The sequence below is a fragment of the Chelonoidis abingdonii genome, chromosome 7 (genome assembly GCF_003597395.2).
Source record: "Chelonoidis abingdonii isolate Lonesome George chromosome 7, CheloAbing_2.0, whole genome shotgun sequence".
Lineage (NCBI taxonomy): Eukaryota > Metazoa > Chordata > Testudines > Testudinidae > Chelonoidis > Chelonoidis abingdonii.
In genome coordinates, this window is record NC_133775.1 from 104,384,123 (window position 1) to 104,408,255 (window position 24,133).

The 24,133-nt window shown below is 48.4% G+C and overlaps 1 protein-coding gene across 4 annotated transcripts; it reads right to left on the bottom strand.

The window, feature by feature from the left end:
* Positions 1-7,994: 7,994 nt before the first annotated feature.
* LOC116820011 (nuclear factor 7, brain-like) lies at positions 7,995-23,771 on the bottom strand. Of its 4 annotated transcripts, none has more exons than XM_032772207.2 (7): positions 23,623-23,771; positions 22,822-23,119; positions 21,397-21,492; positions 13,774-14,007; positions 12,314-12,333; positions 11,052-11,167; positions 7,995-10,910 (listed from the first exon to the last, which is right to left on the bottom strand). In XM_032772207.2, the coding sequence occupies exons 2-7, from the start codon at positions 23,092-23,094 to the stop codon at positions 10,366-10,368; spliced, it is 1,284 nt and encodes a 427-aa protein (XP_032628098.1). In that variant the 5' UTR covers positions 23,095-23,119; positions 23,623-23,771; the 3' UTR covers positions 7,995-10,365. The 4 variants fall into 4 exon arrangements, with proteins under 4 accessions (XP_032628098.1, XP_032628089.1, XP_032628106.1 ...); XM_032772198.2 differs by having other exon boundaries at positions 22,822-23,125; XM_032772215.2 differs by having other exon boundaries at positions 22,822-23,125; positions 23,666-23,769.
* Between the last annotated feature and the right edge of the window lie 362 nt (positions 23,772-24,133).

Consider the following 24,133-nt stretch of genomic DNA (forward strand, 5'->3'; position numbering starts at 1 on the left):
CAGGTCTCTCAGAACGCTAAGCAGATATGGAACAGAGACCTGTCCCATTCATGTCACAGTCAGTGATTAAGCATCTCTCATACATGGCCCAACGTAAATAAAGGTTTAAATAATGTACAGAGTAAACAAAGGCCAGAGGCCTGTTTGAAATGGAGGCCTTGACAAAGAGTCCCCAGCTGCAGCCCATTGGTTTGATCTAAGAACCTGGCCTGGCTTGGGGCTAGCTGCCGCTTTCATGCCTTAGACTGCCCAATAAATTTGAAATTGATGATCAGGGTCAAGCAGCAGCACTCCGGGATATGGGTTTATTAACAAAGTTCACCAGGAAATAAGAACTCCCACCCAGCCTTCCTAACTGCCCTTAGTGCAGGATTCTGATGCCCTGGCCTGCTGAGAGTTTCCTCTAGCAGATTTATCCTCCATGCTCCAACCTTCCTCACTAGCGCCTGCTCCCTGCAGCAGGCTGTACCCGCAGCCCTCTATCTCGAAGCTACAGCGGGCTTCTATGAGCAAAGCAGCTGACCTGCTCCTTTGAATCATGCCCAGCAACTCCCTGGGCTTCCTTTCTTTTATTTACACCCCCGAGGCCTGATGGGCAGGTCCTGTGACTCAGTCATGCAACATTGCTCATTTTCTCCACCTGGAGAGGCCTATGAAGCACCTCCCAGCAGGGGCTGGACCCATTCTCCTTAAGGGCCTGTCTCCCTGTGGCAAACCCTTCCACTGGGTGGGCCAGGGCACTTGTCCTTTTTAGCAACACGGCCTGCAGCACACAGGGTTGTGAATGTTGGATGGGGGTGTTACAGATGATTCTTTTTGCAGTGTTTCTCTGTGTGGATGCAACCTCACTTCATGGACTTAGATGACATCTCCTTGGCTGCAATGGGACTTTAACCTGCTTTTGTCACCTTCTAAACTCCAGTGATCTTTTAAACTACCTTATGTGGGGTAGGTCCAATTTTTCCATCTAAGTCCCACTGGCTGCAGCCTTAGGTTGACACTGCTGCTTGTCTCATTTTCATAATGTTTCTCTGGGAGTGAGTGATTTCCCCCTTTTCACAAAGTTATTCTCTCTTGCATTTCTTTGTAGGGGCTGAAAGGACACCCAAGGGTTTGGTGCAGCAAGTTGTTGCCCTCAGGTCAGCCTGCTGCCCCAGCAGACTCCCTCGTCTGCCATTGGTACCTGTGATGACATTACACCGTACAAGTGAAATGCTAAGGAACAGATGCCTCTGGGATAGCTGGTGGGAAACTGAGTATATAACCCAAATGCAGTTACACTCCTTTGGAGGATGGGCGGAGGGGGGGTGGAGTTAGAGGGGCGGGCAGGCATGTTTTCCAGTAGTTAAGATACTTTAGTGAGACTCAGAGGACCTGGGTTCTTTGACACTCCTCTGCTGTGTGATCTTCTGCAAGCCACTTCCCCTTCCCCCCATTGTCTGTCTTGTCTACAGAGAATATAAACTCTTTGGAGCAGGGACTGCCTTTCACTCTGTTTTCATACTGGGTTTAGTGCAATGGAGTTGGAGACTCTAGCTTCTAGAGCAATACGAGAGGTGGTCTGCACGATCCTGGCAGTTGTTTCAGAACACCATGCTGGAGTTACCTACAGCCTTATACATTCTTCTTAGTGAGTAAGCAGCATATAGTCTTCCACAAAGTGCCATGTTGTATTGTTATTAGTGATGTGGTTTCTTCTTCAAGCGAGCTGTTGCAAGCAGCGATAATATTTACTCTCAGGCTCAATTCTCTCTACCTAGAGCAGGGGTGGGCAAACTTTTTGGCCCAAGGGCCACATCTGGGAATTGTGCGGTGGGTCATGAATGGTCACAAAATTGGGGTTGGGATGCAGGAGGGGGTAAGGGCTCTGGTTGCGGATGGGGCCAGAAGTGCAGAAAGGGCTCCGGGCTGTGGCAGAGGGTTGGGGTGCAGGAAGGGGTGCAGGCTCTGGCTGGGGATGAAAGGTTTGGGGTGCAGGAGGGTGCGCCAGGCTAGGATTGAGGGGTTCAGAGGGCAGGAGGGGGAATCAGGGCTGGGGCAGGGGGTTGCAGCATGGGAGAGGCTCAGGGGTGCAGGCTCTGAGTGGCACTTACTTCAAGCAGCATATCCCTTCTCCAGCTCCTACGTGAAGGCATGCTGCCCCATCCCCAGGCACCGCCCCTGCAGTTCCCATTGGAGCACCGGAGAGGGCTATTGGAGACCATAGGAGCTGGAGTGGGGCCATTCTACGACTTCCGGGAGCCATATGGAACAGCCCCCACCCCTGTGCCCCGGCAAGGGCAAGCCCCAGACCCCGCTCCTCAACCTAGAGTCTATTTTTGGCACAGAGTTGCGTCCTGGCATTGGTGCTGAGGTTGAGATTTCTGAAGTGGTTTGCCCAATGCCATTTATAAATAAACCAGTTATGCTAAGTGAATCCCCCAACTCCACTGTGCTGATTCCTCCTCCAGTGGAAAACTGCTCCTGCTCAGCAGAGGGCAACAATACTAGAAGCTTGCGTGAGATCCCTGATGAGATGCGGGTAAATCTGTTCTTACTGCCCATAGCGCCTCTCAGGCTCTCTCACCATCCACTTGATGATGTTCTTCCACATAACTGCATGGGACCATTTTTTGCTCCTTGCTCATTGTCTTATCATTTGCTTGTTCTTGTTGTGTCTGCGTTATCCCTATTCTGCACTGTTAGAATTGATTAGTAAAATGCATTTTTCATAAAGCCCTGCAGCAGGGAGTGAGTGCTGATTGTAGGCAGTGCTGGATCAGATTTGAAGGAGCACATGAAGCTATAGTGAACACAGAAGAGCATTTTACATGCTTATAAGAATGTGCTTAATTTACCTGCCACTCTCTGCAGACCACAACAAACCTGCACTTCAGAGCACTCGGCCTGCAGCGGGAGTCTGCCTGGTACACCCACATTGCCTGTCTGCCAGGAGGATATGCCCTGGATTACACTATCACCCGGAAAAGGAGGCCATACTCCTGAACTATGGCATCACCTGGGACAGGCACATCATTACATGGAGAGTTACAAATGCTCGGGTGGTATCTCCGCCTGTGTCTCATTTCCTGACAGTGATTCCACAGGGTCTTCAATGTGCTTCCTCCCCTCCTGGCCCCCACTGCAGGCTGTTGCCATTTCAGGTCCCTTCCTCCCAGAAGAGGGTATAGGTCAGGGGCATGCTGCCACTCAGAGGGAGACCTTCCTGGGCAATCAGGCTCTCTCTGCAGAGCTGGTGATCACCTTCCAGACCCTGCTCTTGTCATCCCAGTTTCCCTGGCCTCTGCCTCATGGACAGCGTGAAACCTTTGCCTGGCTTTTCCTTTTTCCAAAGGAAAAACACCCACCCCTTTAAAAAACACAATATTGTAGCATCGTGCAGCTGCTGTCAAGTATCATTGTTATAACAAAGAGCAGTTAATTTGGGCGGGTAGGGGGAACTTGACTGAGGTTCTTCTCCCCCACCCTCCAGCCTCATGTGATCTGACAAGGCATGACCCAATGCTGCAACCTCATTTCAAGAGCAGCATCTTAAAGAGGCAGGCAGGTAGTGGAGCAAGGCTCAGAGAGGGAAAGGCATAGGGACTGTGCTCCCCTTGCCGAGTGCTGTCTAAAACCAACATGCATTTAGAATTAAGTGTTTATGCTCCTGGTGACTCAATTTTTGCTAGTTCTCCTGGTTTGAGACAGCATCAGAATCCCCTCGGTGGAGTTACAGCCCATTATTGCTAGCTGCCGCGATAGCAAACGTAGGACGCGACCAAGGGCTGCCTTCATCCCAGCAGTGACGTTATGGGTGGGTATCACACAGACATCTCCCACTGAGAATCCTGATTATTCTCAGAGAAAGTCAGTTACTCAGGCAGGGCAAGAACTAGTGATCGCGTGCGCTAAAGCAGTCGGTGTCACGCATGTTGTCATTGGAACGCTGGCTGAGGACGCAGAGCGCATGACATGCTGTGCTAATGGCAACAGCCACCCCCCGCCACCCAACTGAGCTCAGCCACACCAACATTCCCCCAGCACTAGCCCGTTACACCCAGGCTCTACATCTACCTCAGCCAGTGACTGGCTGTACCCTTGCCCCTTAACCTGTATGTCTCAGATCCCTCAGCTGAAAATGGAGACTAATATTGAGCTAAGTCCTTGTGTGTTGGGAGGTGCTCTGCGATGCACAGCTGTGGATTGCAGTTACCAAATACCAAGTCGGATGAGAGGTTCATAGTGCAACTATTACAGATGTGTACCGAGCAGACAGAGCCATGCTCCCAGTACCTCACTGCAGGGATGGAGCTATGTCACTTTGACTGGAGTCCCAGTCGTGGGGGATTTAATGCCAGTGCAGTATGGATGGTCGGCCAGTCTCGGCTACAATTAAACTGTCCTCACCTTTTCTCCTACCCCGCCAGAGTCCACATGGCCAAAACATCCCCAGGAACTGGATTTATCCCCCACAGCGGGAGATTTCAAACAAACAACTCTTTGCTGCTGTTTTTATTTCATCTGTGGCCAGCAGGCGATGAGGGGGCTAGTTGTGTTCCAGGCCTGTCAGGGGGAGGGCAGAGCATGGTGCTTGGGATCAGTGCAGTGCACGTAGCCAGAGGGGGAGGGAGTGCAGCCCGTGGCTCAGCACAGCTGTTAACGAGGGACACTTTGATTCTTGGAAGGGGGAAAACAAGGCAGCAGCGCATTAAATGCACTCGCCTGCAGCGGTGGGCCCCTTCCTAGAGTACAACTCGTAACTACCTCTAGGTCCCATCCATCTCAGCCTATGTTAGAGCTGCCTTTCTAGCTGACCAGTCCTTAAAGAAACAGTCGCACTAGAGCCGTGTACCCCATGTAATATCTGCCCCTTCCCAATGCTGAGCCTTTAGTGCCAGGCGGCCAGGCCTCAAAAAGGCCCATTGTTCTTGAAATCCATCCCCATGGTAAATCCACAATACTTGGTGTCATGATGGAAGTGGCCCCTGACAGGCAAAGAACCTTTCCCCATCTTTCAACAAATAAGAGAAACAGAAGAGGCAGCTGGTAAGGGAAGGGCACTCTTTGTACCAGGAGCTAGATACACCAGGGGTGTCATACCATACCAGCCTGGCTTCCTGAACAACCCATTAGCCTTGGCAGCCCCAGCTAGCCGCAGCCCTTAATCATGAGCGTACGACACTGAAAAATAGCTCTCAATGGGCCTTCGGGCTTTACAGTAAGCCAAGCTTCTGAGGATCAGGAATCTGTGCTCTTCATCCAGTACCTGGGGCTATATGATCTTATATCGGCTCTGGCCTCTGCACTGAGCTCAGAGTGGGATTATGGTGAGATAACCATGACAATCCCATCTACTCTCCATCTCCACAACAACAATTCTCCTCTCTCCTTGACCCTCGGGCCTGCTCACTCTTGCCAATTCAGACACCGCTCTTGCCAGCCTGGCCTGGATCTGCCAGCTTGGCTGCGAGACTCACATCAGAGACTCCTGCCCTCTTTGGAAATGCTGTTGTCAGACGAGACATAGTGAGCCAGCCAGGGCGGCAGCCAGTTTCCCAAACGCAAGAGCAGCAGTAGTAAGAATATCTGCAACTCTCCCTCCGGTGGCCAAAACCATCTTCCGGTTAGCATCACTCCAAACCTGCTCCCAAGAGAGGCACGAGTCGCCCTCCGAAGCCAGAAGTACAGGTACCGCAACAGCAGCCACTCCAGGAGGTCCTTGCTGGAGGCCAGGCAACAGGCAAGAAGGGGGACAATGTGAATACCTGCATTTCTTTTGCTGCCATGAAGAATCTCCAAAGGTGGCCAGGCAAGAGACCCCACAAGTAGAGCAGTTTTCCTGCAGGAGCCGGGGATTCTAGCCCTTTAACAGAACAGGACAACTTGACAAAGCAGTGGGTAGGAGCCTCTCAACAGGTGCTATAATGAGGACAGAATGGTATTCACTCTTACCCAAGTAATGGGAAATCATTATATTAAGAAGTGCAGTGTTGGCGAGAGGGTGGTTGCTGCAAAAGCTTCCCCACAGAGCTCTGCTTGGAATGGTCAGTGTTGGGCCCAGTCTGGCCCTCTCGGTTTTGTGGTGGGCAGTGTTAGAGGGGTCTCTACTCACCGCTGGGCATCTCCTCGAAGCTACGTCTGAGGAACAGCTCTGCCCAGTCTGACGCCCCCTTTAGGCTCATTCACGCTGACACCCTTCTCAAGCTTCAGGAGTCAGAGTGCTCGCTCCCTGCGGCTTGGCACTCCAGCCAAGTCACTAGTTTTCCTTTCTGGGGTAAAGTCTCACCAGACTGCCTGTCCAGATATTGTTCCTGGCTGTCCTCTACCTCAGAGCTAGACCACTTCCCCAGTGGGCAGTGGGGGAACCAAGGCCCACCCACTACTCCAGGTTCCAGCTCAGAGACTCTCAAATCAGCAGACAGCACTATCCCGAACCTTGCTGCCATTTCCCTGAGCCTTTTCCTATTCCACCCCAATCAGGCTTCTGCTCCACCAACCTTCTGGGTAAAACCCTTCCTTCAGGGCCAGAATCCCAGGCTGCTTCTGTCCTCCTGGGGTTCCTCCTTTCCCTTGCTAAGCTCAGAGAGTGACTACAGGCTTCTGCACTGCTGCCCTTTTCTGTCCTATCTTCTTGGCTGCATACCAGTCTCACCTGCTCCTGCTCAGCTGGGCTCCATCCTCAATTAAGGATTGCTTCTCAAGTCTCATTCTCCCTCAGGTGTGGCCTGTCAAGCTAGCATGGAGGTGAACACCCCATCACTGGCAGAAATGCAAACCCAGTTTGTTCTCACATCTGACTGGAGATGGGACTTGAAACTAGGCTCTAGAGGGAGAAGACCAGGATTCCCCTCTCCCCCAAAGAACTGCATGAAATTCAGGTACTCTAAAGCCAATAGGACTAGGAACTAAAAGATCTAGGCAGCCATAGAGCAGTGTGTAGGAAGGATGATCTCAGTCAAGCAGGGACTGCTTGGCATATGGGGTGAAAGACAAGGATGCCTATGAACTCTATGCTGATCCTCTCTCTCCCCCTGTCCCAGTTTATTAGGTAACACTATAGTGTGTTTAGAGACACAGCTGGGACAAAAGATGAGACACAAAGTAAAGCTGTATTGTCTAAGGCTTGGTCTACACTTTTAAGTTAGGCTGACAAAGTTATGTCAAAAAAAGAGAGATGGAAAAACCACACCCACACCAATGTCGGTGTGCTGCCCTAACCTCCACTGTAGATGCAGCTTGTTGCTGGAAGAACGCTTCTGTGAACACAGCTACCGCCCTTCGGGGAGGTGGTGATCCTACACAGATGGAAAACCCCCTTTCATCTGTGTAGGCTGCCCAGCACAGCCAGAACATGTGTGTACCCTGAAAGGGAGCAGGGTGGAAGGAGGCAGGCCATGAAGAACCTGGGTTAAGTTTCACCAGTACAGTTCTGACGGAAAATACCTCACTTCTCTCCACTCACTGATTGCAACCTAGTCACGGTTGCATCTTGTTTCCAAGCAACTTGCCAAATGGAGCAGAAGGTGACCACTGAGGCTACAAAGAGTGACAGCAGTTGGCAAAGGGTTCAGATCTCCACGTCTGGGGAGTGGGTAAGTGGAAGGGGAACGGAGTGCCCTGTTCTAATCCCCGCAGAAGGAATTTTCTTAAAATAAAGGCAGCATAAGAGTCCCAGCCAGCGAGACCACAGACAACCACATTACCCAGCATCCTCTCACTGCATCGTCATCTTGCGTGTAAGGAGTGCTGGGACGGGTTCTTCCCTAACCTAAATGCTACACTGGTGATAGGGGCCTCAGATTCCCCATCCAAGCCTTTTCTTCAAGGCCACCCTCCATTCTTTCCCAGCACCCACAATCCACATCTAGCCCAGCTGACAGGGGAACAAGCTAGTGCCAGAACTACAAAAAGACAGGGCGAGTTACACGCGCCCCTCTTCTGCTGCAGCCAGGTGAGGCGGGATCGCTTGAGTGTATGGATGGTAAAACAGTAAGACTAAGGCAGCGTGCAGCTGTCTTCCTAAAAAGCTTTAATAGCAGCACAGCAGCTAAGAGTACAGTATATGATCACCTGCAGCTATAATAGCCTGTCAGCATGGAGCTGTTCATTACATTCACTTAGTGGACAGTGCCCTCTGCTGGCATGCAGGGAGCAGGAGCAGGAACCCCTCCCTCGTATCCTCTGAGGAAACAAACTTCAAGTGAAGAGATTCCACAGCTGGGATTAAGAAATTCTTCAAGCATCAGCACTAGATAAAAGGCCAGTTTACCAACTGCTCAAGCACTGATGTGAGAGTGGAGCACGGGCTGAGGATCAGAAGTGCTGGCTGCAGAATGAAGACATTCCTGCCGAGGATTGTGTAGCAGAAGATTTTAAGATTACATGAATTTTAAGATCCCTGCACTGAACAGATGGTCACACGGCACAGTGCAAGTTCTCACGCAGCTCTGCCAATGCACGCCAACCTTCACCTCCAGCACCCCTGCTACTCCAGCCCTCGGGTCCCTCCTCCATCTGTGCCAACGTAGCCCAAGTCTGATCTTCCGCACTCCTGCTACTCAAGCCCCAGCCCCTCCCCATCCACCCCATCATTGCCAGTGCGCCTGACTTGCAGCACCAACACTGTGGCACTAGGGCAGCTCTGTCTCCCTAAACCTCCAAACCTCTCTGCCAGCAGCCATAAAGCTCAATACTGCAAGGCGCTGAGTGCCCCCTGGGAGCTGCTGCGGTCTCACCTCTGACTGACTTCCGTGAGAGCTGCGGGTGCTGGGGGCTGTACACACAGAGAACAAAAAGACTGCTCCTGCTCCAAAGAGCTTACAATCTAAACAGAGCTTACTGCCTCCCTCAGTAGTCTCCCCAGCAGCACTGGAGAAGACTTGACTTCTGCCAGGAGGCGTGTGAGGGGGAGGCAACCACTCAGAGCAGCAGTGGTCACAAGAGGTGCTTCCACATCGGCTCGACTCCCCTCTCCGCTAGGGGCGCAGGGAAAGACAATGGCTGTAGCGCCGAACAATCCGAGACCAAATCACACACCGCTCAGACGGATGACATGGGAAGGTGAGTTCGACGTGTAACAATAGCAGACGCCCCCTGGCCCCTGAATTGCCTTCCTCCTCCCAAGAGTTTTGCATTCAGGAGGTTCCAGACTCTCTACCCTGCTGTCAAGAGAGTCCCTGAGACTGCCTGGTTACACTTCCAGCACTGGGTGGGACAGTCCTCTCCTCACAGGCAGGAAAGGGAGGACTGAGCCCCCCACCTTGTCTCCAGTGGGAGAAGTGCATGGTTGTTAAAGGCCACACCGTTTGTGCAGAGAAGGGGTGGGGGGGCAGAGAAGGTCAGTAAGGCTACAGCTCTCCTTCCCCTCCATTGGTTCCTCAGGGCTTGTAACACCCCAACAAGCTGGCACCTAAATGTTTGCCACTAGAATAAGCAGTGTCCACTTCACAGATCAAATTCATAAAGAGAAGAAAAATCTCAGTAAGTCATTGAAGATCCATCCCCTGTCCCCATGCTTGTTCCACTCACAGCCAGCACTGTCCACTGTGTCATGAAGATGCAATCCCCACCATGCAACAAGCGCCTACCCACTGACCAGGAGCTCCCTAGAATTTACCACCTGACTTCTACCTGCTCGTTCTAGTCCCAGAAAGGAGGGAGCCCTTTGAAGCCAGCTGTTTGAGTAGTCCCAAATGAGCCTCATGGCCTTTTCCTGAGTGATTACAACTAATACAGAATCCAAATCATTGCTTCCACTGTGCAGTTCCTGCTTGTTCACTCAGGTTGCCTAGTTTCCTTAGAATCTTCTTACAGTCTGTACCAAGGCGGCTGCTGAGAAGAGGCTGTGTTCAGCTCAGTGTCACTGGTTGCTGCACAAGGCTGCTCTGAGGCCCTTAAAGCAGTGAGATGCACCATCTCTTTGCTGGAGAAAGGCTGGAGAAACCTCAGTGCACAGTATGCTATGGCTCAAGCTGAGCTGCTGAGGTGAGAGTCCAGGACCCCCTCGCCCCTGTGCCAAGGCAGGGAACAGAAGACAAAATACTGGGAACTAAGGTTCAGTCACTTCTCTCTCCACAGGATAAATCCACAAATAGAGAGACTCTCCTTGACTCTGCTCCAGAGGCTTGGGATTTACAGGTTAGACTGATCAAAGTCCACGCACCTTTGCTACATTTGCTCAAACAGTAAATGGCCAAGCACTAGTGCAGGGGGGAGCCAACTGAGCTGTTCTAGCAGGCGACTCCTATTCTAGGGACAGTCCAAGCAGTAGCAATTACAGCCAAATCAGAAAGCAAAACCAGCTCCCAGGGCCACCTGTTGTCTCTTTGGTATCTGCACGGCTTCCGGGGAGACTTCCTACCCCTCCCACCCCCAACCTCACCCTTACAGAGTCAGGTGGCAGATTCTCATGGGCTCCACGTTCAGCTTGCCGTCGCTGAAGCAAGTGCTGAAGAAGGGGCAGAACCTGCGCGCAGCAGCCTGGTGGAAGGTGAAGAGGTGGGTCATGTCTTCGGCGTTGTAGAACGCCACCTTCCCCTCTCTGCAGTCCAGAAGGACCCCCACCTTCCGGAGACAACTCCTCGGGGCAAGGCGCACCCACGGGGTGGCAGTGGCCCAATACTCCGTCCCGTTCCTCAGACGAAGTGCCCAGTAACCATTCTCAGGGCACAGCTTGACCTTAGCTGCCCTGTCCACGGACTCTGCTGCCACCCCCAGGTCCCACTTGGTCTTGCTGCCCACCCAGACCTCCCAGTAGTGGCTCCCGCTGTCAAAGGTCTCGGAGCCCAGGACATTCACACACTGCTGGAAACGCTTGGGGCTGCTGCAGACAGGTTGGCGCCTGTCGCTCTCAGTCACTGCCGTCAGGTCTTTGGAGAGGATGAGGTTAGGGTGGGCTGATTCGGGGTCAAATGTCAGCGGAGCAGGAGCTATAACAGAGTTAGAATTTGCCAGGGCTTTGCTCCATGTTTTTCATTCTAAGCGCCTTCCCCTCCCTAGGCGCCTCTCCTCTGGCCACCTCCCCACCCGGACATTTCCACCCCGAGGGTCCTGCACTGTATTACACTCACCAGGGTGAATTGACTGTAGCATTTGTCTCCAGAAAATGTATTGCAGGGGGCCGCTGTACCGCTCTCTGTGGCACTCTATGTCCAGGGAGGGCTGTGCACGCACACGCACCGGGGGCCTGGGCGAGCAAGATGGGGCAAGAGTGAGGCAGGGTCCAGACATGGAGTTTGTTGTTTTTACAAAGCCATTAGCAAAAGCCCACTAGAAAAGAAGATTTGGACTGGGGGTGTTTTAGAGGTGAGGTCTTTGCGGGAGGCAAGGGACCAGAGCAAATGGGCGGAGCGGAGCAGGATACACAACAAGAGGTCAGGGGGGTGGGTTATATCCTGCCAAGGAGATCAAACAGGAAGTCACTCTGAGGGCAGAGTGATTGGTAGATACACAGTAACCTCCAAGTTGAGACAGGCTGCTGTTCTGTCTCCCTGCTCCCCTACTGGCTGAAATGCCCTGGAGAAGGAAGGTGTAAGGCCCCAGAAGCCTTGGGCCAAATTCAGCAGAGATGGACATGGTGTTGTGGCTGGTAAAGCAGAGCAACATGCACTGGTTCACCATTCGGCAGGTATGCAAAATGAGCACGACTTACACACCACTGACCATATTCTCAGCCCCACTCTTGGGGGTCTTTGCTCTGCTTCTTGGCAGAAAAGTGGGGGGAAATCATCCTTCCTCTTGGCCTTTGGGTGTGAATGTCTCCATTGTCTGTTCCGGATCCTCCATTCACACAAGTAGCCTCTATTCAGTTTGTTAATGACTCTGGTCTCCAGCCAAGTGGCTACCCGAGTCCAACACCTCATCCCTTCCCTTTGCAGTCAGTGTACAGCAGCAGAAAACACAGAGACAACAGGGGCGTGCATAAAAATAAAAACATCACCAACATTTCCATATTCATCACACACGGCCCTCCTCTTTAGCTTGTACACCGTCATTTGATGTAACAGTTCTCCACTCTTCCCTGATGTGTAATTCATGCTCATTGTACGCACCCAGATATGGACCTGCAACTCCGTTTTCCCTTTTCCATTATAGCCCACGCTTCCACTGAACCTAACCCAGAAGCCCAGCACTTCTACATGAGAGCATCTGGTGCTTGCTGGGGGACGGATCCTTCTCCCCTCGCCTGGCTCCATGCCAATGGCCTGCTAGACAATTAGCAATGCTTTAAAAACTAAAAAGATAACACCTCTCTTCCCACTGTCCCCAGCCAAGGAGGAGAGATAAAAGCTTCATGAAAAGGGAAACAGCTTGTTTAATTCCAGACACGTACCTGATAGCCATGCTCTCCACCTGCAATGAAAGGCAGAGAAAATTAACAATCACCATCCTTAATTCGTACAGCTGCACAAATAAATTAAACTATCCTCTTTTCTGCCACCACATTCAAACACAGAGAAGATAAACACACCTGTCCAACTGGACCCCAACAGGGGATGGACACTGTGTATATAAACCAAGGTTGTTTTGGAGGGCTAGGGGCTGAGGAGGACGACTCTGAACACATCTAAGATGCCTCAGTCCAAGGGACTGAGAATAAGATCCAGAAGAGTGGAAGTGAGACACAAAATTGCAGCTGTCTCTCTAACAGTCAGTCTCAAGAGAGGGTTCACTCACTCATAAACAATCTCTCTCTCTCCCCTTCCCCTGTATACTTTCACTCGCCTGTCTGGGACTGATTTCCTTCTACTCAGAGGATTTTTTCAAAGATTAAACATGATTACTGAGATGGGCTCCAAAGGACACAGCTGGCTCTGGGAACCTGAAGTAGGTAAAGGCACGTGCTTTATTATTAAATACACTGAGTGCACCTTTAGCTACCTGAAGTCACCAGAGCCTGCCTTCATTATCTGGGGCTCCTCATCCCTCTCCCAGTAAAGGAGTCAACCTCTTCACACCCTCTCCTGCACCTGCCAGCCTGTTTTCAACCTGAGCTTCTGCAAAGACAACAGTGCCAAGGATTTACCCTTTCCCCTTCCATCTACTAACTTGGAGATCTTGCCACACACAATGGGGAGGGGTGGGGGGCATGGCTGCCCATGGGGACATGCCACGTGTGCTTTTGACCATTGAAGCACACTTTCCCAGCAGTGGCTCGCTCACTCACTCACTCACCTTGCATGCCAGCTATTCACAGCTGCCAAGAGCAATGATGGATGATGATTTCTTACATGAGCCTTGGCAGCTCCATCTCACAATGATGCTCAGTGCTGCACCACTGCTCCTTTTGCCAGCCCCAGGGTCCCTACATGTCTCCCCAGTACAGACCACATCTTAGTAGAGAACTTGTCTCATGAACCACCTCCTTCCCTCCCATCCACAATCACAAAACATCCTTGTGGCAACCTCTGCAACTGCTTACATGGAAAAGTAATTAGGGAAGCATTCAAACGTATTTTAATGTTCCTATGATGTCATTTAGCTGATGGAAAGAGAGGGAGGAGGTCACCCCTTGACCAGACAGCTTTGCAGGGACCACAGCAAGAGCTCTAGACCACCCAGGATCTGTGGATCCCAATTTTGGACTGTAACTCTTGCCCTGCCTTGCTGCTTCCCTTTCAGATTTGTAAGCATAGAGTCCTGGGCAGTCCTATAGCACATAGTTTCTTCTGCTGCTCTCCAACTTTCCGATTCAGATTTTGAGCTCTCCCCATCATGTGTCAGTATCCTGCTAACATCCTTCGCCCTCCTCCCCAAGCCTCAACGTGTTAAGAGCTGGCCGAACAATCTCACCTCCAGCAGTAATGAGTCTTCTGTCTTGTTCAGGATTTCCTGTATGTGCTCAATGTTCTCTCTCAGCTCTGAGATCCCCTCCTCCAGCTGCATGATGTCCCCACGCAGCCTCAACAATAACTGCTCCTCCTCTTTGGCCAGCTCCATTAACACAACTCTCTCCTTTTCCTCCAGTATTTGATGAAGCCGCTCAAATTCTGCCCGAATCTTAGAGTTCAGCTCCCCAGAGGCTTTCTAAGCAGAGGCAAATGCCATAGAAGACACAGTGAAAAGGGTTGCAGGTCAAGTTCCTATAGGGTTTTAGAAATCTCCAAAACTATGAGGCAGAGGACAAGAGATAAAATAAAAATGAAGGGCTTTTAATCTACAAGGGAGCAATGACTGGGATACTTTTAAGCAGATACACACACCTGGTTTATATATATGCACACACGCACACAGTGAAGAGTCTGGAAGGCTCATGTCAATTCCTTTTCTAATGATTTTTTCCCTCTAAGTCTGTCACTCCAGATTTAATTAAAACCACTTCTGAGCATCATACTGATGTGATCCCACTGATGTACAGCTTCTGCTCACACAGCCAAGGCTTGCTACCTGTACGAACAACGTTTGCAACATGATTCTATGGTAACAGTAACACACCAGCTACTGACTGAAATCGTCTCATGAGTCCAAGTTCTCTTTGTGGCTGTTATACACTTCTGGGCAACTTGGGGATGGACTTTGATGATCAGTGAAAGTGGAACAGCATCCAAAAGGCATTAGCAAAGGGGCTAATTTCACCTGCTTAGACAGAGTGGCTCAAGGATGCCCCTGCTTTTATATGGATTGTTTGGTCCAGCAACTGCTGTTTTTAGCCATTCCCAATAACAAGACTAAAAATACAACAAAAAGAGATAAATGCGGTTTCAGTAAGTTCATATCCAGCTATTTTATTTACATCTCTAATATTAAATGTTAATGCCTAGAGCGGCCCCGGTCACAGAACTGTATACCACCATCAAGCAGTAGCAAACACAGTCCCTGTCCTAAAGTACTTACTGTGACGTTATACCCAATATTCTTCATAGAAATATATGAATATATAATATATAAATATATATATATAAATAAATATAAATATATATGATATGAATATGGCTTAAGATATACTTTATGCAAGATGGGTCTTGTAAGGTATCAGTGGAAAGATTATGATTTACTAAATGTGATTATCCAATTTGTATGCATGCATCATTTCTGTATCTAAAGTTAGGAATATTGACTATGCAACAAAAACAATTGTGTGTGTCTTTGGGAGACACCAGACAACCGGCCATCACAGCCTTGATCGGCCATTAGGAAGAAATGATAACACTGAAGATACTAATCTCTCTCCTTCCTGACAGGCATCCTTGGATGCAGCTGTGACACTACCAGGTCAGGTGGTCTTGCCACCTGATGCGAAATGCCACCTTGGACGCTGCTGGTATTTTTCCATTGTAGGCAGATGGGGATCAAACAAAGGTTTCCTGTCTTAGATAACTCTTTTTTAAGGCTGGGGAAGGGGTTAATCTAGACCAGTGGTTCTCAAACTTCTGTACATAGCAAGCCTCTATGTGCGACCTCCCCTTATACATATATAAAAAAGTATTTTTCATTTAACACCGTTATAAATGCTGGAGGCAAAGCGGGGTTTGGGGTGGAGGCTGACAGCTTGCGACTCCCCCATGTAATGACTTTGTGACCCCCAATCTGAGAACCCCTGATGTAGATTCTCCTACACTGCCTACCCAAGAAGAAAAGCTGCTGAAAGTACCTGGAGGGACAAAGGAACTAACCTGATGGGAAAGGCCGGGGTGAGGCCAGACGGTAAGAAGAAATAACTGGAACTCTAAGCTACAGAAACTCTGCAACTTGCCTAAAATAACATTTAGGGTGAGAAATTACTTCTTGAAACCAGTCTCTTTAAGATCTTAAGCTTAATATGCATTTTTTGTTTTATTTGCTCAGTAATCCACTTGGCTCTGTTTCCTATCCCTATAATTACTTACAATCTGTCTTTATTTCTGGTTTATAACATAACCCAGTTTGGGCAATTCATAATGGGGGGGGTCGTGCAAGAAGCTGTACATCTCTCTCTTTACATTGAGGGAGAGGGTGAATTTTTATGAGTTCGCACTGGGCAGATCTTTCTGCACAGTGCAAGACAATATACCTTTGGGTCTGCACTCCAAGGGAGGTGGACACCTGAGTCCTGGGGCAAGTCTCTTAAGCTGAGTCTTCCCAGAGCTGATCTCAGTGTCTGCGTCTTTCTGCAGATGGGTTAGCTCTGCCTGCATACGAGCTAGAGGAGGGTTAAGAGCCTGACTCAACAAGACAGAATAAAGGGGCCCAGGCTGGCGGAACAGGCACGCTCAGGGGTATCCCAGTACATCAGGTGGCACCTTAAAGGGGGGCAACCCGTCACACTTACAATGTAAGCACATGATGAAATATAGCAGGTGGATACAAACAGGCACTAGGTAACAGTGAGACAATTACGGTCAGTGTGATAAGCACTGGTCATGGCACACCAACCACCAGGCCGTTACCGAGCGTTTTGCCGGCTCCGTGGCAGAGGTCTAATCCGCAGCCCCCAGCCAGTGACTTGCTCAGACCCGTAGAGATTGTTATTTTTACATTTTGGGACGCAGAAGAGCTCGACTAAAGCTGCAGACTCTCCTGTGAAATCAGCACACTGGGCCCTGGAGGATAAGATGCATTAAAGTGAATGTGTCCAGGTAGAGTAGGCCTGAAGCCTAAATGGTAAGTGGCTTCCATAAGGATGGTATTCTCAGTGCCGCCCCTGCCCTGCCTTTACAGAATTTAACAAGTAGATCATTTTCTCCAAAGGAATTTAGTACACTGTTACAGCACCACCAATTAGCATTTGTTTTCTGCACCAGCTGATTTTAGCTTGCAGGACACACAGCTTAGCTGCAGGCAGACATTTAGGCTATGTCTACACTGCAAGCGTCTGCAGCTACATCACTGTAGTGTAGACATCTGCTACAGTGATGGAAGGTTTTTCCTGCTAATGCACCCCTTGAGAGGCTCTAGCTAGATCAATGGAAGGATTATTCCATCAACCTAGATGCTTCTACAGTAGGGGTTAGGTTGACCTAACTAGATTGCACAGGGTGCAAATTTTTTCATAGCCCTGAGCAATGTTGCTAGGTTGACCTTCATTTTAGGCGTACAGCAGGCCTTATTCTACACTGAGTGGCTCTTTGGATTAAGATTCAAAACGAGCAGTAGGTGGTGGGGGGAGGGGCACAACACAGCTGCCTTTGATTTCTCTAATTAAACACTCTTGCAATGTAATATAGACAGAGAGAGGATAGAAGGGAAGTCTTCCCCTAGCCTTCCCTGCTAGAGGCACTGCTGGAACCCTGCTTTGGGGCCACGTGGACGCCACTAAGGTCAGAAGTAAAAAGTCACTGAACTAAACTTTTCAAATTACCTCTTTGAACTCAATGACCTTGTCCGAATTGCTTTGACAACAATCTGGGAGTAATAAGAACAGCCGAACTGGGTCAGACCAAAGGTCCATCTAGCCCAGTATCCTGTCTTCCGATAGTGTCCAATGTCAGGTGCCCCAGAGGGAATGAACAGAACAGGTCATCATCAAGTGATCCATCCCATTGCCCATTCCCAGCTTCTGGCCAACAGAGGCTAGGGACACTATCCCTGCCCATCCTGGCTAATAGCCATTGATGGACCTATCCTCCATGAACTTATCTAGATCGTTTTTGAACCCTGTAATAGTCTTGACCTTCAAAACATCCTCTGGCAAGGAGTTCCACAGGTTGACCGTGCGTTGTGTGAAAAAATATGTCCTTCTGTTTGTTTTAAACCTGCTGCCAACTTACAGGTCTTAAATTCTAGACCTAGGTTAAAATTTCCAAGAGGGCATAAGTGATTTAGGAGCCTAAGTCCCAAAATTAAATTTGAAAAATGTGAACTGGCCTCATAAGTCACTTTGGAGGCTTTGAAAATTTTATCCCTAGTCTGAGGTCTTGAGCCCCAGTGTGGCTCTGGGCTTCTGCATTTGAAATGCTAACTCAGAGACAGATGTGTGCGCAATTAATTCTATAGGTTAATTACATGTCAAGAAAGACATTATTGTTTTTTGTCAGTTTTAAACATACTACCTTTGAGCTTCACCAAACATGCACTTGTTCTTGTCTGATGAGAAGGGGTAAATGGATGCATTCTATTTACCTTCTCTATAGCATTTGGTATGTATCTCTCGCTATTCCCCAGCTCCTTTAAACAGCTCTGCGTTTTCAATCTCTCCTGGCCCCTAGTTGTTTTCCTTGCCAGTCTCTGAACTCCCCTGCCCTTCTAGTTCTGCTGTATCTCTTTTCAGATGAGGTGACCAGAACTGAATGAAGTATTCCACATGAGAACTCACTGGTGATTTATAACAGCATCACAATAGTCAGTATTATTCTTGTCCCCATTATTTCGTTTGTCTGCTGCAGCAGACTGAATGGCAGCTTTCATTGGGAGGTCCATAATAAGCCCTGCAGCTTTTTCCCCCGAGTAATTACAGCTAATTCAGAATCCAAATTATTGCTTCCATTGTGCAATTACAGCTAACTTGCATTTGTCAACACTGAATATCATCTGCCATAATGTGGCTTGTTCACATGGGTTGCCTGGGTTCCTTTGAAGCTCTTTCATCTCCTCTGATTTACATAATTTTATGTCAAGCACAGGCTTTGCTACCTCACTGCTCACCCCCCTTTTCCAAACTGCTAACATATAAAACAGCACTGGTCCTAGCCTGGACCCTTCAGGCACCCCCACTGCTCATCTTTCACCATGACGCAAATTGATCATTTGTTCCTACTCCTTTGCTGTCTGATTCTTAGCCAGTTTCTATTCACAGCAGTACTTTTCCTCTCACTCCATTATTATTTGTATTGTTCTAGCATCTAGGATCTCTAGTCACGAACCAGGATTAGGGTGACCAGACAGCAAGTGTGAAAAATCAAGACAGGGGATGATAGGTGCCTATATAAGACAAAGCCCCAAATAGCAGGACTGTCCCTATAAAATCGGGACACCTGGTCACCCTAACCAGGCTCCCACTGCACGAGGCACTGCACAAACACACAAAATAGATGGTTCCTGCACCAGAGAGCTTACAATCTATGTAACCACAACCACTTCGTTTTCTCGCTAGCTTTTTGGGAAGGAATTTGTCATAGGCTTTCAAAAGTTTGTATCAATTAGCCCTCCTTGGCTCATATTTTATTGACAAGCTCAAGAAATTCTAGCTGACTTGAAACACATCCCTTTTTAGAAGCTGTATTTGGGTTATTCTCATCATACTATATTAAATCAAATTTTTATAACTATCTTTATTTACTGTCTCAACCAATAATTTCCCTGCTATTAAAATGAAGTTTACAGTAACTCCCAAGCTCACCCTGGGAGTAAGATCAATGCAGTTAAGACACAGATACACTTGCTAGCCTCCAGGATAGCAGCTGATTTTAATGAGAGACTGAAGAGTTTTCTTAGCAGTTCAGCAATTTCATTCTCATATTCTTTTAGAGCTCTTGGGTGCAACCATCCATTCCTAGAGACTTTTGCATTTAATTTCTCAATTGGTTCCAGCACCTTCTCTTGACATCTCAGTCTCTGAGAGCACCTCATACCTACTCTTGTCAGGTAGTCAGTATCTCCCAAATATCCTCTGTAGTGAAGACGGCTGGAAAGAAGTAATGTTCTGTTTCTGCATTGCCCATATCCTCTTTAATTGATTTAACAAACCTACTGACTCTCCTGCTGACTGCCTGCTTCTGTTACACTTAAAGAATTTGTTATTTGGTCTTATAATTTTGGCCATTTGTTCTTGCAGTGCCATCTTACCCTCCTAATTTCTTTCTTACATATCATCAACTGCTGTGGTTTATGCTCCCTTCTATTAGCTTCACTAGGAATGGATTTCCATTTTCTGAAGGATACCTGTTTGGGCTAGATAACTGGCTCAGCCCTGCCATTTAGCCATATTAACTTATTTCTTGCCTTCCTGCTTCATTTTCAGTTTTGGTGCATTTATGCTCTTTGCAGTTTTGTTCTGGTAGGCTCAACACTAAATCCAAGAATTTTAATTTCCTTACTTCTGAAGGGCTTTCTTAGCCAGCTTCCTCAGATTTTTTCCCTTCTGAAGTTTAGTGTCACTGTGCTATTTTTTGGTACCTTTTCTCTTCCAAAAGTTAAGTGTAATTATATCGCAGCCACTATTACTTTGGGGTTTATCTATAGTAATTTGGTGAGTCAGCCTGTATCACAACATTTAACTTGACTTTGAGAAAACTCAGAAAAGGATATTTGGGTTCCTAATGTTCTAAGAGTGAAGATGAACTATAGTGCATTATAGGCACCATGTTATCTCTACAATGACAGGAATATTTACATTTGTTTATTAACCTAACTGCTCTGTCATGGAAACAGACCTGTGATCTGACTGATTTTGTGGTCACATCAGTGCTTTTTCAGTTAAAAAAAAACAAAAAAACCCAGTCTGGCAACCCTCCAGAACTAGCAACTGCTCATCAACCTAGCCCAGATGTCATCTTTTATCATGCACTGAGCAATCTGAACCCTGTCTAAGCTTTGGTGCACCAATTTATCAGAATCCAGTAATTGCCTGTGTTAACAAGGACTTAATGCCTCTTTTCTGGAAACAGTCTCTGAAAGTTAAGTAGGTAATATCTTTCTAGTTTGTGAATGACAAACTTCATTCAGGATCCCTAGGTAATTCTCGTTTGGCTTCTGAAAACACATGTGTGTGTACACACACACACACAATAGATCTAGATAGATCTCGATATATCTAGATAGATATAAAAATCAGCAATCTTGACTAAAACCATAAGAGCCAGACACACAGACACTGTTAATTGTCACCCAATGAGCTATTATACGCAACTATAAAAGTATGCCCCAGAATAAAGTTTATCACGTGGCTTAGAGAAATCTGACAGATCCATTGGCTCAAGATGTAGTACTGCTGAGGAAAAGCTCTGATGTATTTTACTAAGGTTCTGGAGCCTTTACCTGGCTTTGTACACTCCTCTGTAATTACCCTAGGCTCTCTCTTTAAGCGCTGCGATTACAATTATTCATCTTCTCTTCTGCAAAGGCATCTCAGCAGATCGATCATTGCCTTGACTGAGGAGCTATTCTTTGCTGTCTCTGCAGCATTTTTACTTTGCTAGTTTTAATCTTTTGCCCATTGTCTAAAAAAGATACTTGGCATAAGACGACAGTGATGGTAGGTATCTGCTGTGAGCCTGCTTATTGGTCAGGTTGTTCAAGGGCCCAGATAACTCGGCTTTTGATAATATTCCATTTTTATTCTTTTCTCCAGATAGAAGAGCTCTGATTATATCCTGCCTGATCCTTACTCATCCTGCAGGCAAGCTTGTAGCAGCAGCAGTGTAAAGGATAGGGCCAGTATATTATTACAGGGGGCTCTTGGGCGTGTACCACCTCTACCAGTAACCTCCCAGTCTTCCCTTATCCAAGTGAAAGGCATTGCCACAGAGCCTACACGAGTATAGCTGGGAGAACTGGCATTACCGTCAGACTGCAAATATCCTCCTCTGCTGTGTGCTTCATTTGCACAATGTTCTCCATCTCTCTCTGGCGAGCTTGCAGCGCATTTTCAAGATGTTTCTAAGAAGGAAAAATAAAAGGAGACCATTTCACTACTCTGCTGTTTTACATAAGAATGGCCATACTGGGTCAGACCAAAGGTCCATCTAGCCCAGTATCCTGTCTTCCGACAGAGGCCAATGCCAGGTGCTTCAGAGGGAATGAGCACAACATGCAATCAAGTGATCCATCCCGTCCCCCATTCTCAGCTTCTGGCCAACAGAGGCTAGGGACACCATTCCTGCCCATCCTGGCTAATAGCCATTGATGGACCTATCCTCCATGAACTTATCTAGATCTTTTTTGAACCCTGTTATAGTCTTGGCCTTCACAACATCCTCTGGCAAGGAGTTCTACAAGCTGACTGTGCGTTATATGAAAAAAATACTTCCTTTTGTTTGTTTTAAACCTGCTGCCTATTAATTTCATTTGGTGACCCTCAGTTCTTGTATTATGAGAAGGAGTAAATAACACTTCTTTATTTACTTTCTCCACATCAGTCATGATTTTATAGACCTCTATCATCTCCCCACTTAGTCATCAATTTTTCAGGCTGAAAAATCTGTTTTATTAATTTCTCCTGATATGGAAGCCGTTCCATACCCTAATCATTTTTATTGCCCTTTTTTGAACCTTTTCCAATTCCAATGCATCTTTGTGAGATGGGGTGACCACATCTACATGCGATATTCAAGACGTGGGCATACTATGGATTTATAGTGGATCAGCCTACATGTATGGCACTGATTCTAGAAGGGCAAGTAGCAGCTGTTCAAATCCAAGACTCCCCATAAGGCAAAAACAATCAACCAACCAACCTGAGGTGTATGGTCATGAACTAAGCTGACTTTTTACACACGTTTGAAACTAGTGGGTTGGAGAAACTCCAGACTTAGCATACATAAGAGCTGGGGATATAAATTTGCATGGGGTTTAATGTTTGTTTTGAACTCTCTGGGGCAAGGAGTCTTATCACTTGTTTGTACAGCACCTAACAATGGATCCCTAATCCTGGATCGGGGCCCCTACATGTTACAAACAATAACGTGTGATCAATGTCACAAGGCAGCAACAAGTGAGCAATGCAAGAGAAGCAACAGCACAAAAGCTAAACTACAGATGCAACTCGCCAGACGCTAGAGAGAGGAATAGGGAACCAGTCAGTGAGAGAAGTAGAGAGTGTCTTCACTGTGCTCTGCCCAGGTGGTTTCACAGTTGAATGAGCCTACTTCAGAGAAGTGGGTGGGTAAGAGACATGTCGGATATCTGTTCTACGCTAAGGCATGTGTCTCTGCCTCAGATTTTACTATGACTTTTGCCTTCTAAATAAGCATGTCAACAGCCACTCACCTGCATTTTTCTCTTGTGGTCCTCTGAGCTGCACTTCCGCACCTTCTCCACCACCCCCGATACCAGATAGTGGGGGCGAAAGGTGCGGCTGGAGAACTCCCTTCTGCACTGGGGGCAGGAAGCCACACGGGGGCACCTGCCCCAGTAGCCTTGGATGCATGCCCTGCAGAAATGGTGCATGCATTCCAGCATAACAGGGTCACTGAAAAGCTCATAGCAGATGGCACAGGTCAGCTCTTCCCTCAGACTCTGCTCCTGACTCTGGCCAGCCATTCCTATTCACACACACAGCACGCTCCTGGATCTCAAAGAGAGGTCAGAATGAAATAAACATCCAGCCCCCTTTTCCACCGCCCACATACTCTGGACATCTGACACTCTCCAGCACCTACCCTGACCCTCTTTCCACACATTATTTTGGCCACACATAAGCAGGCCAGTTGGTTAGAGGGTTTATTGCCAGAACTCTGCTACAGCACAAGTGCCCAGAAACTACGAATGGGCCCTGTGATTTGCAAACTCTCTGTGCACTGTCCTCTCTATGGGTTTCTAAAGAGACATGTTTAAGTTTACTGCAGTGCAGTGAACTCCAGGCAAGGGATCTTCTTTAAGCTGAGCTGAATCAGTTACTTTCACTTCCCCTAACTTCAGCAACAATTCTCAGAGGCTTCTCTGGGTAATTAACCCTATGGCCCTAACAGAAGCTGGGAGTGGGAGACGCAACCCTGAGTCCAGCGAGGCCCTCTGCCAGCTGTGTAGGGTGCACTTCTTATTTCCAGTTGGGGAAAGGAAAGTGATCACCAACAGAAACCACAGGGATAGAAAACATCCACCTCCCCCACACTTTGCACAGCTGGCTCCTGGCATACCTTCCACCGCCACGCCTAAAGTCTTGCATGCTCCTGCCCTGCCACAGCTGCCCCCTGAACAGCCCCTGACCCCTTAATTCCCCCCACCTGGTCCCCGGAACCCCTTCATTGCCCCCACCCCATCTGGCCCCACCCCCTTGATTCCCCCCACCTGGTCCCCGGAACCCCTTCCACCCATCTGGCCCCACCCCTTGATTCCCCCACCTGGTCCCGGAACCTTCATTGCCCCCATTCTGCCCCCTTGATTCCCACTGGTCCCCGGAAACCTTTCATTGCCCCCCCATTGCCCCTCCCTTGATTCCCACCCTGGTCCCGGAAACCCTTCATTGCCCCATCTGCCCCCCCTGATTCCCCCCCAATTGGCCACCCGCCTTTCATTCGCTTCCCAATCTTGGCCCCACCTTCACTTCCCCACCTGCCCCTGCACACCCCCCACCCCAACG